Source organism: Parasteatoda tepidariorum, chromosome 2 (assembly GCF_982258835.1).
Source record: "Parasteatoda tepidariorum strain Cologne lab strain chromosome 2, Ptep-v5.0, whole genome shotgun sequence".
Classification (NCBI taxonomy): domain Eukaryota; kingdom Metazoa; phylum Arthropoda; class Arachnida; order Araneae; family Theridiidae; genus Parasteatoda; species Parasteatoda tepidariorum.
Window position 1 is genome coordinate 24,163,844 of NC_141756.1, and position 19,672 is coordinate 24,183,515.

The 19,672-nt window shown below is 26.3% G+C and overlaps 1 protein-coding gene across 2 annotated transcripts in view; it reads left to right on the forward strand.

Annotated features, from left to right (window-relative positions):
- Positions 1 to 19,672, forward strand: part of ema (C-type lectin domain containing ema) — a 45,057-nt gene that overhangs the window by 16,274 nt on the left and 9,111 nt on the right. For both annotated transcript variants that reach the window (XM_043046956.3, XM_043046957.3), the window contains 10 exons: positions 459 to 576; positions 3,312 to 3,429; positions 5,995 to 6,095; positions 9,186 to 9,238; positions 11,712 to 11,781; positions 13,766 to 13,920; positions 16,695 to 16,745; positions 17,449 to 17,577; positions 18,594 to 18,714; positions 19,315 to 19,466. In XM_043046956.3, the coding sequence (XP_042902890.2) occupies positions 459 to 576; positions 3,312 to 3,429; positions 5,995 to 6,095; positions 9,186 to 9,238; positions 11,712 to 11,781; positions 13,766 to 13,920; positions 16,695 to 16,745; positions 17,449 to 17,577; positions 18,594 to 18,714; positions 19,315 to 19,466 (1,068 nt within the window). The remainder of the gene's footprint in view (positions 1 to 458; positions 577 to 3,311; positions 3,430 to 5,994; positions 6,096 to 9,185; positions 9,239 to 11,711; positions 11,782 to 13,765; positions 13,921 to 16,694; positions 16,746 to 17,448; positions 17,578 to 18,593; positions 18,715 to 19,314; positions 19,467 to 19,672) is intronic.

A 19,672-nucleotide genomic window follows, 5' to 3' on the forward strand; every position in this document is an offset into this window, starting at 1 on the left:
TTGTATCAGAACTTGTGACAAAATTACAAGTTTTGACAACAACAAAATAGTATGAAAGTACAAAAACCAGTTAAATACAAGTTATCCGAAAAATTTCGAGTATTTAGAAAAATCACACAACACGCAAGAATTTAATTTAAACATTTCAAATTATTTTCCATAAATGTCAATTATCTCTTTTTTACCTGAAAACTATTAAAGTAAATGATTTTTTTAAATGAAAGATTTTAAAAATTGGCCTTAACTATAGATCTCCTTTTAAAGCTTATAAAGTACAATATAGACCATCAGTTTCATCACCATTAATAAATTCTTCTAGTTTTCTTAGTCATTAAATAAATTAATTTCTCTTAGTACTATAATTTAAAATTGGTCTGTAAAATTAACTTTTATGTATTTCAGTCAAAGTCAAATCATTAGTTTTGCATTAATAAATTTAATATGCATGCTATTTATAGGCACACAGTTTTCCCAATGATGCCTCTTCATCATTTTCCCCTTTACAATTGTTGGGTGCCCAAGAACAGGAAGCAATCAGAAATAATGATCAGTATACTGATGGAAGCAACCCTGAAGGTAAAATTTTCTTTAATTTTATGATTTTCAAACATGAATTTTCATTAATAATTTTTTCTTCTTGATTTTTTCCTTTAAATTCATTTTTTCATTGTTAATGTAAGTCCTGTTATATTGAAGGAATGTTAATGCCAATAAATCAATTATTTTCCATTTTAAATAATCTTTTTGAAACAAATGTGACTAAATATGCATTTAAAACTTTGATTTCTACTCTAATTGCCTCAAATATAATCTAACCTTGAAATTAATTTAAGATGTTATTATTATGCATCAAATAAATTATATTCAACTAAGAGCTACGCTATTGAGATGAGACTTTTTTTATTTTATTTCTTGAGTAGATGTGAACATGACAGTATCTGACATTTTATTAAGAAAAAAATTCAGTTCAGAATTGCTATTAATTTTTGTGAATTCTTCTGTTTAAGAATTTATTACTGTGTTTAGTGATAAATACAATAGTATAATTGCTTTATAAATAGAACTCTTGTTTAAATTCAAATCTTATTGTCTTTTGTTTGACTACAATATTAACAAAAAGATATTTATATCTTGTTCAGCCAGATAGATTCAGATTCTTCTTGATCCTTTACAAGAAAAACTTATCATTTAACCCAAGAGAGTACTCATTTCATTCTTACGAAACTTGATCTCTAACGCTTTGCATATGTCTATATAGCTCCTTAAAGCTCTTGATACTTGTTTGCTGTTCTTCAATTTGCAATGTTAAAAGAATATCGTTTACCTCTGAGTTTATATTTTTTAGTCTTTGCTATATAGTCTGTCTAATTGACATTGTAATGTTTTCTTAACTGCAATCAAAGAAACTCACTGACCTCTTATTAATTAATATTTTTTAGCTTAACAGCTAACTTTGCATAATCATAGTTTTGATGACATTGATTTTGTACAAGAAAATAGAGTTTTGCACATCAAAAGATTTAATTTGATAAATAAAATATGATACTGAATAATTGATTTCCAATCCTCATTTTTTTTTTAAGTGTCATTTTCGGTATTTGAGTAAATGAAATATAATAGGCTTCTGTCAAAGCGTCATAATATAGAGTAAAAATATTCAGTCTGACTTCGTAAAAATAAATTCATAATTTCTCCAGGTTAAATTTTGTCCAATTTTATTTTTATGGTGTGCACCAAAAAATGTAATTTAAAAATGTTCTACTTATAATAATAATATGAATTTTAATTTCAGAATGCATAATGGGTTTAATTTAAATGAATTGATAAAATGCATTTTTAAGAAAAATTTGTACTTAAGTATTACAAACATTTAATGCCTCTTATTTATTACAAATGTTGAACTCAATAATTAACATAACTTCAGACATGAAATCTTCCAGTTTCATTCTTTAACAATATTTGAATTTAGTGTAGTATATTTTATTTAAACTTGTAAATTCAATCTTAAATTAGTATACGCTTTCTGAAAAGATCTCTTTTTATTTCAATTCAAGTATTATATAATAATTGAAGATTTTGTAATCTATAAAGACTAAAATTTAAATTTAATTTTTATTCTAAAATTGAATATTTTTACATTAATTTCAAACTTTTTTGTGCTTCATTAAAATTTGTTAAAAGCAGTAAAAAAAAAAGTTCTAATATGTTTAAAGTTTTTTATTTTCATAAAATGTGAGGTTATGCCAACAGCATTTTATGTAGACTATTAACCTTTTGATGCAGAATTTTCATTATACATATCTCTTAAGCTTTTTCATTATTTTGTATTAATTTAGTTCAAAATAAGTGAAAAATATTATATTTAGCATTTATTTTAATAATTTTTGGTTATAAAATAATAACAATGTTGTCTTTTTTTTTTTTTTTTTTTTTTTTTTTTTTTTTTTTTTTGCTTTAAGGGTAAAATTTTCCTAACAATACTTCTTCAACCTTACATTTGTTTACAGTTCTTTAGGTTTAAGAGAAAAATTAATTCATCAATGGAATTTCTCTTATTTACAGAATCTTTGAATAAATCTTTGAAAATGAATGATTAAATATTAAAACTACTTTTTTCTGGAATTTATATTTTAGAACAAATATAATTCTGAGAATCAAACAGATTTTTAGTAACTATTAGACTGTTCTTCTATAAACAAAAAAAATATTCCAAATTATATTATATTTTTATTTGTAATTAGGGCATCAGAAAATAAATTTATAAAAGGGATACGTCAGCATCAAAAGGTTGAGATATTTTAAAGTGATTTTGAAGTGTGTATTTGTTATACACACAGTATACTATTCTGATAGTATAGAGCAGTGTTTCCCAAACTTATGACTTTTGTGTACCCTTTATAAATTTTTCGTAACGCTGTGTACCCTAATAAAAAAATTAATGTAGATTTTACTATAAAAAAATTGCACAAAAGTTTAAAATTACAACTGGCTTTTAACAATACTAATTATTAACTGTTAACTCATCGAAAAATAGCCAATTGAAAAATACTTAATTGTAAATTTTCAAGGAGAGCTTTGTTTTTAAATAAAAAATTTTTGAAATGTTCTTTTGTTGTTAGATATTCGCATAAGAACGCGTACCCCAGCTAAACTGTTCCCGTACCCCTGGGGGTACACGTACCACACTTTGGGAAACACTGGTATAGAGTGTGTATAACAAATCCAGCTGTTCAAATGTTTAAATAGTTTAAATATTTTATTTGAATTTCTTTTTCATGCTTATTCTGACGTTTCATTTTTATTTCTGTTAGAAGCTTCCAATTTGTCTGATGAGGAAAAGGTAAAAGCTGCTCAGAAATCAATTCAACAAGGCCACAGAAATAGTCAAAATTCTGAAATGTTACAGCAAAGTTTCTCATTGACTAACAGGTATTAAAATGATTTTTTTTTTCTTTTTGTCTAAGTAATTTAAGTTCATTATTATTAATGATATTAAAAACTTATTCTACGAGAAATTATACCTTTACACAAAAATTTAGACTGCACTAAAATTATTCCCAAAAATTGGTTGGCAATCGAAATATTTCACAAAAATTGACTTCAAATTAGAAATCCTGGACTGGTCTCTGATTTAAATGGATCAATAAGTTTTGGCCTGCTGAATTCTTTTCTATTAAACTGAAGTTTTAATATTAGTGTTTCATTTCAATTTACAAACATAATTTTAAATTTTCTTTTGCAATCTTCAATGTCTGATTCGAAACAGATTTATTTATCAGTTGAGGCTAGATCTAATGACCCTTGTGCCCAGGTAAAACAGACAGTGTAATGTGAGATTACATCATGACTGCTTAAAAATACCATAAATTTTAATTTATGGCTAAAATAAACTTTAATGAACGTGACCCGTCTTAACATAGAAATGTTTTACTTTAATAAGAATTCTGCAACTGACAGAAAAATTGGTAATAATACAACTTTTTTTTATGTTTATATGTAAAAGTATTATTTTGAAATAATATACTTCATAGGTGGAAAATCCACAAATTATATGATGGTCACCATTTTTGATAATTAACATATGTCAAGATAACAATGAAAACCACAATTTTTAATTAAAAATTAAATCATATGAGATGATCGACATCTTATTAAAGGAATGAATTCAATTTTCGAACAGGAACAGTATAACTGTTGGATTTATTATTTACTAAGTTACACAGATTATGATTGACCATATATTAGGACCACCCAAGGATTTAAGGTATCAGGTCACTTTTCCTTCGTTTGAAGGAGACTCTAACGTGCTTCCCATTAATCGTGTGATAACATCAAAGGAAATAATGGTTAAAAAATTTGTTTGAAACTTTTTCTAAATCAAATGACTGAATTTTGGTCTCTATATTGGAATGAACATTTAAGTCAATGAATGTTCATTCTAATGAACATTAAACTAACATTTGGTCTATGAAATAGCAAATGGAATTTTTTCCATTGGTTGTAATAAAAGGAATGCTGTAACAGGAGGTCATACTGAAGAGTGTAGACAATATTAATGTTATTTAAAATACTTTTATGCTATTTTGTAATGATATAAAATTCTGTGATCTCAGTCGCATTTCTTTAACTTACTCTACTAATTATATTAGTTTTCAAATATAATTTGAATGATTTATTATTTTTCCTTTTTGGTAGGTTAAATTTTCCCATCAAGAAAGAACAATCAAAACACTTAAATTCATTTATAGGATAAGTCTTATTTTGAAAATAATACAAATTTATTTTAATAATTTTATTTAAAATACAGTAGAACATCGATCAATCATTCCTGCATCTTTCGTTTTACTGTATATAATGTTTAGTTTCAACTGTCCCATCTTGAATGCCATTCTTATTAATATCCCCTTCAATTGGTTTTGAAACATGCAGATTCCTACCCCCATCATTCAAAAAATATTCAAAATTTTAAAAAATATTGAAGATATTTTGTCTTGGGAGAAAAAAAATACTAACTCCTGATGTGTAAAAGATTTAGTGTAGAAGAAAATGAGGATTTAGTATAGGATGGGTAAAACTTCTGAAACATAATATTTGATGTTATTGCATCAATTGATGAAAATTTGGAGCTTATGGTATTGTTGGTTCAAGAAATGGTTGTAAAAGCTGAAGTAGTGTTGAGTGATTTCGATGAGGAATGCAAAATGGAACCACAGTCATTGCCAACATTTGCAGCTGGCCTTGAAGAATTTCCAAAATAAAATTAATGTATTTATTTATCCTTCTTTTACATCATAATATTTTTGTATTAAGAACATAATTTTTGTAATTATAATTTTTTATACTTATCCTAAATTTATTAATTCATTCATTCTTTATTCTTTTGCATACATTTTCATACAATTATTTGATATTTTCTATTGACCAATTTTTTTATTTTCCCATATCTATCGTTCTTACAAATGAAGAAAGAAAAATAGAAATTATCTATCAAAGTTTTAGTGTATATTGTAATTTTTAAACTTCGCTGCATATTTTCCAACTGGTTCAAAACATTAGACTGCCATTAATTTCTTCATTTTGTTAATTGTATAATGTATTCCTGACATAATCTGTTCAATTGGAAGATCAAGTTTCTCTAACAAGTATGAACAGTGAAAAATTATAAACTAATTGCACTAAAAGGGCAATATTAAGAAGTGTTTTTATTTAAAAAAAAATCCTTTATTGGCCTTTTAATTCTCAATAAACTTTTAATTGTGTAAATTATAACTAAGCACTTTTTCCATGGAATACCCAAAGAATATTAATATATTTTGTGAAAAAATCGATTTAGTGGACTAGATCATATCGTAAGAAAATTTCAGATTGACTGTTAAAAGGTTACTTTAGTTCAAAAATCGTGGGGAAAAAATCATTCATATATACATTTAATATCTCTGTATTCTGCTCTCTTATAAATTAAATCTTAAAAATTGTATTTTTTTATTATTTTAGGCCATTCTTGGAAGCCATATTTTCTGCATTAGATTGTAGTGAAAATGACCATGCCACCTTATTTTCTTTATGTGTTTTATATGCATTAGGATATAATCCTGGTTAGTTTTATTTATTCTATGTTCCTATTTAGATTAAAAATAATAATAACTAATGATACATCCTGCTAACTCCTATTGCAACTAATTTAGGTACTTAATTAAAATACTTTTAGAGAGGTATGTGTACATTAAATTTGTAATACAAAAAAGCACAGAGTTTTAAAGTTTGTTAAATTATACAGACATCATAAACTTAGATGCAATAAAATAGTGCATTTTTTTATTGTGTGCTCAAGTTTATAATTGATATGTGTTATTTTTATAATTTATTATGAGGATTTAGAATTAAACCAGTAAGGGCTGTTAACTTTTTATCATGAAATAGGCTTAATTACAGGGTTGGCAAAATCATAATTTTTAAACTAGTTTTTTTATATTTATTTATTTGTTTATTTCTCTTTTTACATTTAATAATTGATTAATAATTGATAATAAAATATAATAATTGATTAATATTATTTAAAAACAATATCAGGGTGCGTAGCGTTTGTAAAAAGTACTTAAAGGTGCTTTTTGGGGGATTTCGTTTTTAAAAGCTTTTAAAGGTGCTTTTTTCAGCTGGTGTTTTTAAAAAGTGCTTTTTTTCCCACAAAAAAATTTTTTTTCCTTCAGTGATATCTGGCGGATCCCCTGCATTTCACGAAAAATGGGGTGTTTGCTACGTAATCATTCACGCGGACTTCATGTCGTACCCACGTTATGACTTGCGCATGCGCGCACACTCAAAACTGAAACCCGAGTGCTCCAATTCGGATAGTGTCAGATCCTTATTAAATGTTTTTCTTTTTAATTTATTTTAATTTTATTCTTGTTTATTTTATTTTACTTCTAACACTTTTTTGACGTAGGGGGTAAGGGTACTTTTGTTCTGAGTTCAAGGTCAAGTTGAATTCACTCGAAGATGTGGGAAAGTACTGATTGTTTTGATTTACATCTGTTTCTTTTTGGGTTTTTTTTAACGCTAAAACTCTTTATAAGAAGTTTTTGTTTTTCAATAATATCATTGATTGAATGTGAATTTTTTGAGTGCTTAAAAATTTTTGTAAAGTGCTTGAAAAGTTTTTAAAAAGTGCTTATTTTTGATTCAAAGATTTGGCTACGCACCCTGAATATAATAACTTATATAATTCAAGTTTGTTTGTAAAGTTGCTAAAATTATTTTTTAATTAATATGAACTAAATACTGAACAAATAAAATATAACTATAATATAAGCTTTCTATATTAATATAAACTAAATACTGAACAAATAAAATCATAATTATTTTTGTTGAAACCAGATTTCCTCACAAACTTTAAAAATATGGAAGCAATTTGTCAATTCAATTCCACTCTTATTCATTTTTAAGTCTGAATTTATGCACTTCCCTTTTCGTTATTTCTTAATAAAAAGAAATAAAAGAAAATGTTTTTATCCATCAGATCCGAGTATTAAGTGAAACCACACCCTTAAAAATATATTCATTATATTGTTTAAATGATTTTAAGAAAAATCAAGTAATTTAAATCCTGCCAGCCCTGTTTAGTAGTGGGGTCCATTTTTACTAAAATGAATATGTTTGGGTGGCATAGGAAGTGGGCAATAACCTTAAAATAGTTATTAGTGGACAACAGCCATAAGGGAAAGGGTGAATCTTAAAATCCATATGAAATATATATATCGCAAAATTCATATACTAAATTTTAAAAAAATGCCATGAGATGATAAAATAAGAAAATGGTTTTTCTCTACCAGGTATCTGAACACTGAAATATTGCTACTGTGTTTTATAATTTTCTTGCTGCACAAAATATTATATTGAAAAAAGATAAATTTTGGTTTCTGTCTAAATTTGTTTGGATTAACAAATATTATTGCAACAGGTATTGATGTAGAGAGAATTTACAATTAGTATATATATATTTTGAAATAAGTATTTCATTTATTCTTCAAGCGCTTTAAAAAATTTTTTACAGTAACTCTATTTTACTTAAAATTAAATTTTTATGCATGAAGAGGTGTTTAACCCACCGGTGGTTCAGTAAATGGGCAAATTTGGGAGAAATGTTTCTCCCCAATACACTGTTTGACTTATCTAATAACATGGAAAAGCTGCTTTTCCATGTGGAGAAGACTACAGGTTAAAATACAGCTTTTTACCTGCAAAACCATCTGTGGGTTAAAACAATATGAACCTGATTAAAATACATTTTTGGTAACATATATTTTGTTCTGAAATTCTAAAACTGTCTTTTAAAAAACCTGTTAGCTACATAACCTATTATGTATTTCGCAAATCATATGCTTTTTTTCGTAATTTTTATATTTAAAAAAATATTATAGTACTAACTTTTTTTTAATTTTAATTTCATTGCTTAATCTATTTGGAACATATTTTTCAGCTGGTATGTATTAAAGTTCATTTGTATATATTTTTTATAAACAATTTGCTGTCAAATTGAATCTAAATAAAATTAATACGACATTTTGGGATGTGAAAAATACTTCTCCCAGGTTAACTCTATTTGATTAATATAGTAATTGAAATTTACCCTAATAGTATTCAGTGTAGCAAGTAGAATTTGAAGTAAAATATTTTAAATATACCTATGCGTTCATGCAGGTATTAAATTTTTTTATTTCTCCATATATATGATGAAATATTTTAAAATTGCATTTCTTGTTGAAGTATATTTAAATATAAAAATTATAGTTTATATTTGACTGTTACAAATGGGATTTGTTGAGTTTAAAACAAATTAATATGAACCGTGCATAAGCTTCAATTTTAATTTATTTTAAGTTTAAATTACTTCTTAACTCTGAAACCTTCATCAAACCTTTCTAAGTCAAGCAGTGATTTTTTAATTTGCTTCGATTTCACACTTGTGTAAGTTAAATCAATCGAAGAATATGCCTTTTATTTTTATAAGTAAACTGGTACTCAGGCTCTTCGGGTTAGACAATTGCTACTATAAAACAAATATGTGTTGTTTAATCTAGTTGCTTGTTTTAACAGCAAATATATTTTGGGTTTAGTAAACATTTCATGAAAAAAAATTTTATATTAATGTATTGATGCATTAATCTATCTATTTTTTTTTTCTTCAGGAATTAGTCAGGATGTTTTAGATACTGTTTTAATGCCATCTGATAAGTCTGAAGTAAGTTTTGACATTTGAAATTTTTATCTTACTGAAAAATATATGCATGTATGCTTCTTATGTTAATTATGTATGTATCATCATTTTCAATTATTAATAATCTACCGTTGGATTATGATTTTCTTTTAACTTTTCCAAAAATCTTGAGCAGTTGTTTCTGCCTTCCATGTCAGTAATCGAAAATTATATTGCCTGCAATGCATGTAAAAATTCGGATTGAGCATGTATTTTTATCCCTTCAAATTTTGACAAAAATTAACAGGATGCTGAAGGGCTGAACAATAAGCATTGAAGAGGGAGAAAAAAAGTTCATATTTGATGAGAACTAATTATTATAAAATTTGATTACATAAGTAAAAAATTACTAAACAAAGTTAGCTTTTTTTATTTTTTCTTCTTCCCAGGCATATTTATTTTTCTGAAGAAAAATAAAAGTTTTCCCCAATCTCTAAGCATAAGAAAATACTTTATTTAAACATTTATAACATTGTTATAAATTTTTTTTTAAGGACTTGCTCTTGCATTTAGTATTTATTAACTTAGATAATATCACTTTGCTTATACTAATGTTCAGTGTTAACTCAATCATTACGTTTTAATATTTTCTTGTTCGCCGATATATCTTTATTATTAATACTGGATACTTCTAATTTATATCATGGTTTTTGCTTACTGAGGTAAGCTGACTGAGGTTTGCCTGTATTACAACAGCAATGTATTTGTTGAAAATTGCTTTAAAGGTTTGTTTTTTTTTAATTTTTATTTTTTATTAATGCTGGTTTGTTTTGTAAATAACTCTCTTACTTAAGTGTTTGTATAAGGGTGATTCTCACGAAATATGACAATTTACAGTCACTTGCACCAAGATCTAATACTAAACTACTAAAAGAACTTTTTTTTAAAAAAAGTAATAAATAGCATTGCTGTTAGCATTTTAAATAACCTAGTACTAGCATCGACTATTTTGTATATTAAAAAAATTAAATTGAACTTTAAAATTTCATGTTTCTGGCATGTCACAAACAATGTTTCCAATAATAAGCAGCTTCAAAACTTCCCATAAATTTTTCTATATCTAATCATTTCTAGAATATAAGCGGAGGGCATTATTTACAAAAACTTCTTTTGAAAGAATTTTTTCTGTCAATAATTTGTTTGTCACAGGAAAATCTGTCATTTTCCTGGCTACTTTTATTTAGTGGTTTATAACCAAAATAGATAGAGCCATCAATCAATATCTTATGTTAATAGATTGATTAGATACCCTCCTATCTGAACATGTTTTGTTGCATGAATAAAGAACCGACTTACTGGTTAAAAATTTATTTTTAAACTTTTTTCACTTAGTAGGTTTTTGTGTTGTCATTTTCCTGGCTTCTTGAAGTCATTAGTAACATAAACTACATTGATTTATCTGAGTTATTTTAAGAATTCCTGTTGTTTTCTGCAGAATATAAACGTCTTACGCTAAAATATTAATTTGAAGTAAAGTTATATGCTATAAAATGGTGAATTTGTCATTATCCTGGCTGTCATTTTCCTGGCTTATGAATACCAGGACATTGAAATGTTACCAGAGATTTCTGCTAATACTCTAAGGAGAGAAAGCAAATATTAATCTAATACCAAGCTTATGTATGATTGTAATAAGATTGAATGTAATCAAAATTATTTATTAATTTAATGATTGATTATTTTACGCAATTTTATTCTGTACATATCAGCAACAAAAATTTTTTTGATTCTTTCTATAGTAGATAAAAGAATTTAAGTTATTCATGATCCATCTAACGTAAAGGCTTAGGTTTTGTTACTTACTAATGGCTAAAAATGACTGTTTTTTCAAACTTCTATGCTAATATGTCATTTTTCTGGCATTCAAAATGTGGTGAATTTCTATTTTATTGTTTTCTTGAGTAAATGTCAATAAACTACACTGCTGTCTGTAAGATATTAATAAATGTAACTAAGTAAATATACAAAAAAAAATTTAGATTGTTTTGAAGACTTTAAATTTGAAGAAATTTTTTGGTTCAAATTATCATGTTTCCTAAGAATCACCCATAAACATTATTTTTGCTCTTTTTTTTAAAAAAAAAAAAAGAAGGAAGGAAGAAAAAACATATAAAAAAAACTTTTTTGTATGTATGCTAATGAATGTTAAACAAACAAATTGTAAGATCAAAAAATTTAACCTTGAGTGAAGGATCTCATTCGGTAAGCTATGTAGGCTTGTGTCAAAAAAAGATTTATGTACAACTTAGTTAAGAGAAATAAATTCTTTACTATTAAGAATTTACCATTATAACCATCATGCCATAATTTAACATTTTAATTTAAATAATTCTTTTAACAACTTACAATAATTTTATTCACTTTGCATTTTGTTATAACTCTGATATATTTAATTGTAAATTTTCTTATTTTAATGGTTTTTTTTGTATTGAAACTAATAATGACCTTTATTTTGTAGACAAAACACTACTATAATGTTAGCTTGGCGGAGAAGTTAATCCAAATAATTAATCTTAGTTGCCAGTATAGTAAGTATCACATCACTTGATTTGTTTAATTATCAAAAAGAAAACATTGTGACTACTATATAAAATTTTACACATGAAATTATGTACTTAAAATTTTGCAGTATTTTACCTGTTAAGAATAAATTAATTTTAAACTTTTGTCTTTTTTAAAAAAATGTTTTGTTTATTTATAATATTAAATTAATCATGCCTGATTCTTTAATGAATATTTTTCTTGAGCAAGTCATTATACATAATTAATATGAGTTAGACCTAGTGTAATCTTATAAATATGTTGACTTTGCTCTATTTTAACCTTATATAGCTCTAATATGGTCTAATATTTGTTTAATTTATTTTATTTTTCTCTTAATATGGTTTACTAGCCTCTTGTAAGGTTTATTAACCTCTTATGGTTTATTAACCTCTCTTCTGTACTTCACTTCTATCAATATGAATCCTGCTTCTATGTTTTTATAATTTAAAGAAAATGTACTGTACTGTAATGTAATGTAATGTGTAAATGTATATAGTGTTTTTTCTTTTTATTTCAAACTCAGTATGTGTGCTTTAAATAGGTACCTAATTTTGTGATTTGTTTATCATTATCAATCAGTTAATATTATCAAAATAATTGTGTCCCAAAGTGATTACAATAAACAGAGCCTACATATATTAGAAATTGTAAAATTCAAAGAAATAATCCTGATTTTTAATTTTAACTGAATTTTTAAATCCAAATTTCCGATGTATTTCTATGGCCATACTAAAATAATTGAAACAGCAGCCCTCAAAATGGAACTATGCACAATACCACTGGGAAAGGCAATAAAATAAATGCAAAGAGGTATGAGCTAAGCCATTATATGTTGCTAGTTGGAAGTTTGGTGATATGTCGAGTACAGCAGTGACTGCGACTAAAGGCAAGGTGTTGGTGTGTGCTGACCAGCTACATCACATACAGCAGTAAATACCGAAGCTGTGCTGGGTTTGATTATGACAAATTAATCCATGATGAAAAATGACTTCTGCAAGAAACTTTGTGGACATTTGTGAAATTATTCTGGCCTGGTGCTTCACTGTGTTGATACTCTCTCTGAAATTGGCAATTTCAGACTGTGCCTTGTTTTATAAGAGCAAGGACACAGTTATGGGACTAACATGTTGCATGTAATTGTCCACGGATAGTGTGTAAAACTTTCTGCAAATTAGTTTACCAAATCCTTCTGGGACCTCCCTGATAAATGGCAGAAGTGCACTGATGTGACAAAGGATTTGTCTTACTCATACCTGCCAAGTCTCCTGTTTTTTAGCAAAGACTTTAGTAATTTAGGACTATCTCTCCTGTTTAGCCATATATTCTCAAATTTCTCCGTATTTGTTGAAGAAATTGAAAAAAAAATTAGTGACAAAATGTCCGCTGATGACAAAAATACTTGTCTTATTCCTTAATAGATGGTGTTATTGCCAGTATTGCAGTATATTGGGTGTTTATAGTTTAAGTAATTATAAATAATGGTTTAAAAAAAGTCTTCAGATTAAGATTTATATACATATTTTTTACTTTGCTAAATGTAAGTGCTTATATTATTTCCAATTTTGAATTTCTCTTTTTGACTTGCATGATGTATTAAATGCATTCTTATGCATGATGTATCAAAACTTTACTTGTAGCCTAAAAAATGTTGCTAGTAAAATCTCTGTTATTTTATTTCTCCAATGTTGGCAGGTATGGTTACTTATAAATTGTATTCCTGGCTTTGATAACATTTGTGTCATTATTTTCTGTATCGCATAAATGAGTAGATATGAGTTATTTTTCAGATTTTTTTTCGTCCCCTTTTTTTCCTAATTTATTGTATATAATGTGCTTAATGACTTTCTTGTTTTTTTTTTTCTATGTTTAATCATTATGGGTTTTACTCTTTTGTTAATGGTTTTCAGGCTTATATTTTGCAAAAACTTTTTCAAAATTTTTTTCATCTTTTTGCTTTCATTTTTTTAGGTAGCAAAATCCGTATAGCAACTCTTCAGATGACACTATTACTGTTAAAGCAGCTTGCGTTAAAAAACACTGAAAGCTGCTTACTAGACTGTCACTTAGCTGCTATTGAACAAGCTCGGGAAGAAAGCACAGTTATGCTCAGAAATTTCTACAAAGTTAGTTCTTCTTTTCAAAAAATCATTCTCAGTCTTCATGCTTATTTATTTATTTATTTAAAAAATTTTATATGTTTTTCCTTGTTACATTTCAATACATTTTAATCATATTTGAAATTTCATCATTTATATTCATTGTTTCTCAAAGATATGTGTTGTGGCCTATATGTATGTTAAGCGATTCTTTGCGGGGGAAAAAGTTTTATATTTAAACGCAATTTATTAAAGGATGTGCATAAGCTTGAAAAACATTCAATTTCTTTTTTATGAACTTAATGAAAATAAAAAATTTAATCAATTATATTGCACTTAGTGTTTTACTTTTTTCGAATTATTCTTCCATTGCATTCAATTATCCCGTTAGTTTCTTCCCACCCTCTGCAAGGTAAACCAGGGTTTCCGCTACGGTAGCTTTTTTCGCAAAATGCGAAAAGACCCCTCAAAAATGCTAAAATTCAACAAAGCATTTTCGCATTTTTGCTAAAGGATTTTACTAAATTCCATTTTAAAAAAAAGCTTCCGCGAAAAACCATGACGCTAACATCCATGAAAAAAACTTGATCAAACAAGAAGGAGAAAAAATCTAAATATCTTGAATGAAAATATTACTGATAGATTGGGAGATTTGGATAAAATCGAAATGTTCAATATATTTATACCTAGCAGGATGCCCCATAGTTCGGAAGAATTACAGCATTATGGTGTAAAGGAAATCCGCTGCATTATCAATTTGTTTTCGGAATCTCCCAGAAAAGATTTTCAGTTTACAGAAACTGAGTTACTTTGTGAATGGGGATTATTTAAACACATCTTAATGCAACGATGTAAAAACATGTCATTTAATGAATTACTTTTATTTTTATATACCAATGATGTGTCTGAACAGTACCCATTAATAACTTCTGTTATAGAGTATTGTGCAACAATACCAATGCACACTGTTGACTGTGAAAGGGGCTTTAGCTGCCTTAATTTGATTAAAACTAATATTCGAAACAGGTTGTTAATCAACCATGTAAACAATTTGTTAATGATTAATATTGAGGGCCCTGAAAGTGCATTTAACTTTCAAGAAGCATTTGTAAAATGGGCAAACATGAAAGAAAGGAAGATTGTTAATTATAAACCAAAATGTTTTGATAAATAATAAATGTGTTTTTTTTTGTTGTAGGTATTCTTTTTGATATTCTTGTACATTAAGCTATTCTTTGTCAGATAACTTACAGTACTTGTTTGATATAAAGTAATTTTATAAGCCTAATAGCATTTTAGCATTTTGCTAAAACTTTTTTTCAGATTTTAGCTTTTTTGCTAATGAATTTTTAGACTCAGCTTAAACCCTGAGGTAAACAGGTTTTATCACAAAGCCATAATAATGTTCAATTCTGGTACTGTTTGTTTTCTTTTCATCCCTTCTTTTACATCAGTCTAGCATCATAAAAGTTTATTTCCTTTAATTTAATTTAATGGCTAATTAGGTTAGTTTCTTCCCTCCCTCTCCAAGGTAAACACAGGTTTTATCACAAAGCCATAATAATGTTCAATTCTGTTACTGTTTGTTTTCTTTTCATCCCTTCTTTTACATCAGTCTAGCATCATAAAAGTTTATTTCCTTTAATTTAATTCAATGATTTGAATTTTTTTTAATTTTATTTAAGAATAGTGCTGCTTAGAATTACATATGAAACTGCCTTGTTGCATGCATATCCTAGCAAGGTCAGATATTATAGAAATTAAGTCTGTTCTTGTGAAAATGTATCAAATTTATTATTACCATGGTAATAAGGGTCTTTATTTTATTTTCAAACTTTATTTTTCTTGTTTTTTCTTGTAGAATTTCATGAAGTTCATTACATATATTTATAGTTCAAACGGATATCAAAATAACATTTATGCATTTCTTATTTTTTTAATTTTTTTTTTAAATAATGAAAGGAAATTTGAATTCCACTGATTATTAAAAGGATTAATATTTTTGTTAACTTGTCTATAAAATGCAAGAATTTCTTTTAAACAGTAATATCAAATTATTAAATGTTTTGTTTTCATTTGAATATTTTATCTATTAGTATTAAAATAATGAAAAATAATGATAGTTGCTATTAAATTTTTACTATAATATATTTTAATTGAAAAATGATAGTAGCTATTAATTTTTTACTTTATACTTTTAGTATAATGTACTTTTAGTATAATATACTTTTAGTATAATATACTTTTAGTATAATATACTTTTAGTATAATATACTTTTAGTGTAATATACTTTTAGCATTTTCATGTATTGATAATAATTTGGCTACATAATTGTGATCTGGCAAAAAAAAATTTTTTTTTTACTGTTAAAATGATTTTTACTGTTGAAAAGAATAAATGACTCTTGTATGCAGCAACTAAACTCGAATGTGCTTTTTTACCTAGAGTCAATCAGTTTTTTCTTCATTTAATTTTTATGGTGAAATGTACTAATTTTTGCTTCACATGAAGAACAAAGTCTTGCATTATTCTTACAGTGACTATGGGAATTGAAGATTATAATCATATTTTATAATTCTAAAAATACTTATTCTTAGTTTATAGAATAAAATTACTTTTTATAAAAAAAAATTTGCAGTTAAAATTAAACTAAAAACATTTTGATGCACAGGTTATTCTAATCATACTTTAATTAAATATAGACTTTAAAAAAAAACAACTTTAATTCTTTAAATTTTTATTTTGAATCTCATTTGCAATAATTTAAAATAAATTCTACAGATGATTTATTTTATTATAGAGCGAAGAAATATTTTTGGACATGTTTGAAGATGAGTATGAAGAAATGAAAGTGAGTGGTATTACAAAGCAAACATTCATTGTGTATAATTTTCTCTAATTTAATTAAAGTGTTCTGGAATTTTTAGGCTAAGTTAATACAATTTATTTTAAAAGTCAGTTGACGTGTATATTTGTGTCAGTCCTTATGTTTTTTCCCCTTTGCTAGGAATTTTTTTTTTTTTTTAATAATTCTTTCAGGCTGTTGATTTACTGAATTTCTATTGGAATGAAACAAGATTAATTTTACATTCAATATTAAAATTTTATTGGATGTAAATGTGGAAGTATATTAAACATAATATTCCAGGGAAAAGAAATTATTTAAATATTCTTTTAAATTGAAACATTTGATTTTTCTATCATGACAAATAGTCTCATAGGTAAAATATTAAAGCATCCTATGACCTATGAATTTGGGGATTTATGCGATGAAATTAACACTATCAAACAAAGCTAGCAAGTGATTTATAAATAAATTCCTTGAATTTAATTATTATTTTATTGTTTATTTATTTATTATTCTATAAGGAAGCATTAGTTTATCTGACTAACATTTACTTATTTTGTCTTTTTCTGAATTTGTAAATCAGTTTCATACTTTGATTAAATGATTAACCATTAATGTGAGTTAACTTTTTGATGTGATAATTTTAAAATGTGAGAAATAGTTGTTTTTAAATGTGTGTTTTGATTATTTGTGAAATTGATTTTAGAAAAAAGCTCTCAATGTTGAGTATTTAATGATGGATGAAAAACTTTTGCTGCCTCCTACTGGTACTCCTATGTCTGGCATTGAATTCCACAAACGTCTTCCGTGTGGTGAAGTAGAAAGGGCTAGAAGGGTAATTTGCGATATTGTGTTTTAATTAAAAATGTCTAGTATTCCGCAAGGCTACGTGCTTTTCTTCCCCCCCCCCCTCGTCCTTGTAGTGGTCTATGACTGTTCATTAATCTGATTTTTTTTGTTTATTTTGCATATATGTGTGTCTTTTCTTTTAAAAAATATGCAATCTATTATCCTTATATACAGTGTCTGTCATTTTATGTCATCACATCGGTACCTGAAGGCTTTTTTTTTACAAAAAAGGTGGAGTCCACTTGCCAAATTTCTACATATGAAATGAACATATTCATATGTAAACGTATGGAATTGTAATTTCTCAGTGTTTCGTAGCATTTTGAATTAAAGTATCGATTCAAAATCTTAATTAAAGTTAGTCAAACTATTTTGTAATTTATTAGAAATGAGGTTGGAGATACTCAGATTTAAGTTGGTTCTCTTCATTAGGTAGGTTTAGGCTAGTAAAAAGTGAAATAAACTCTTTGAATATGAAAAAGAACTTAGTATTGTTATATGACGCGAAACCTGTGGACTAACAATTTCTCAGAAAACTGATGTTAAATTTTGCTCTTGGATATTGTGAATTTCAATGAGTGACCAAGTAGTTTTGATTCCAATATCCAATAGTCATAATGTCCCTTAACATATTTTTTTAATGTTATTTTTAGTACTTCGAAATTCGTATATAATAAGTGGCTGCTTCTACTAACCAGTGATTGTACAAACCAGCAGGCATTGTTACCTATCACTTGTATTTCAAAAATACTCTTGCAGAATTAAGGTATTTAATAGCCAAGCGTAGCAAATTACTGCCAAATGCAAAAATTTATTGACTTTTTTTTTCCATAAATGCCCAATACAGAAAGATATTTTTATTAATCTGTGAATAATAAAAATATCTCTACTTGTAAAATAATGTGATGAATTAAGCGAGTGAGGTTGTCTTGTTATCTTTTTGCTTCGCAAAATGAAATTATAGCATTCTTAATAATGTTTATTTTTACTATGTTCTTTCAGGCTATCAGAGTTTTCTTCCTTCTTCGAGATTTATCGTTGACTTTGCAGAATGAGCCTGAAAATCAACTACCTTTGACAAACCTCTCTTCTTGCATTAAAGTTAATGATGCTCTTGATCTCAGTAAGATTTTTTTATCTACATTTTCTCTTTTATATTGTTTTTAAATTACCCATTAGTTAATCAAAGCTGTGAATGAGAAGATAAAAAAAATATTGTTCTTTGATTTCAAAATATTTCTAGTATTTTTATGAACAAAACACATTCCTAAATTTGTGGTATTTCAGAACAAAAATAAATAATATTCAATTACTGGATACAGTTCCAATTTTAATAGGTGAAACCGTTAAGATGATATATTATAATAATGAAAATGATATTTCTAAATTCGTTTTTCTTATTGACTCGAAGAGGATTCGTATTTAGTTTATTTTTATTGATTGAGTACCTGAACATTAAAGTTGGAAGAAAATACAAAAAATAAATACTGAAGTTGTTGGTTTTTATTTCTACCTAGCGCATTTTCAAATTGTCAAACAAATCATTTCTTTGTTATTTGTAAACAAATCTTTCTTTGTCATTTTTGATATATTATAAGTAAATGTTGTATGTCAATGAGCCTCCATCTCAATTAATGCTTTTTTGTATTACTGATATGCAAATATAGTAATTATCTAACATAACCATAGATATTTTATTTTTAAATGAAACCAATGATTTCAGATAACAGTGACCTCATTAGTTGCACCGTCATCACCAAGGATGGTCAAAAAATAAAAGGCTTTATGGTTATAGATGCTTTACAACTCATCCTTGTAGATCCTGATAATAAGCGTGTTGGTTGGGGAATTGCAAAATTTGTTGGATTTTTGCAGGTACTATCATTTCTCTAAATTTCTCATATTTCTAATAAATTTCATGTATTCATATAAATTTTGATTTTCAATAATAGTTTTTTAATTTTTAAATACATTTTAAAATTGTTCTGGGGAGAATTTTCGATTAAAAATGAATTCTTTGGTTTCCATGTAAGAAATAAGGTGTTTCTTTGTACTGGGATGTTATTTAGGAAAAATTTTAG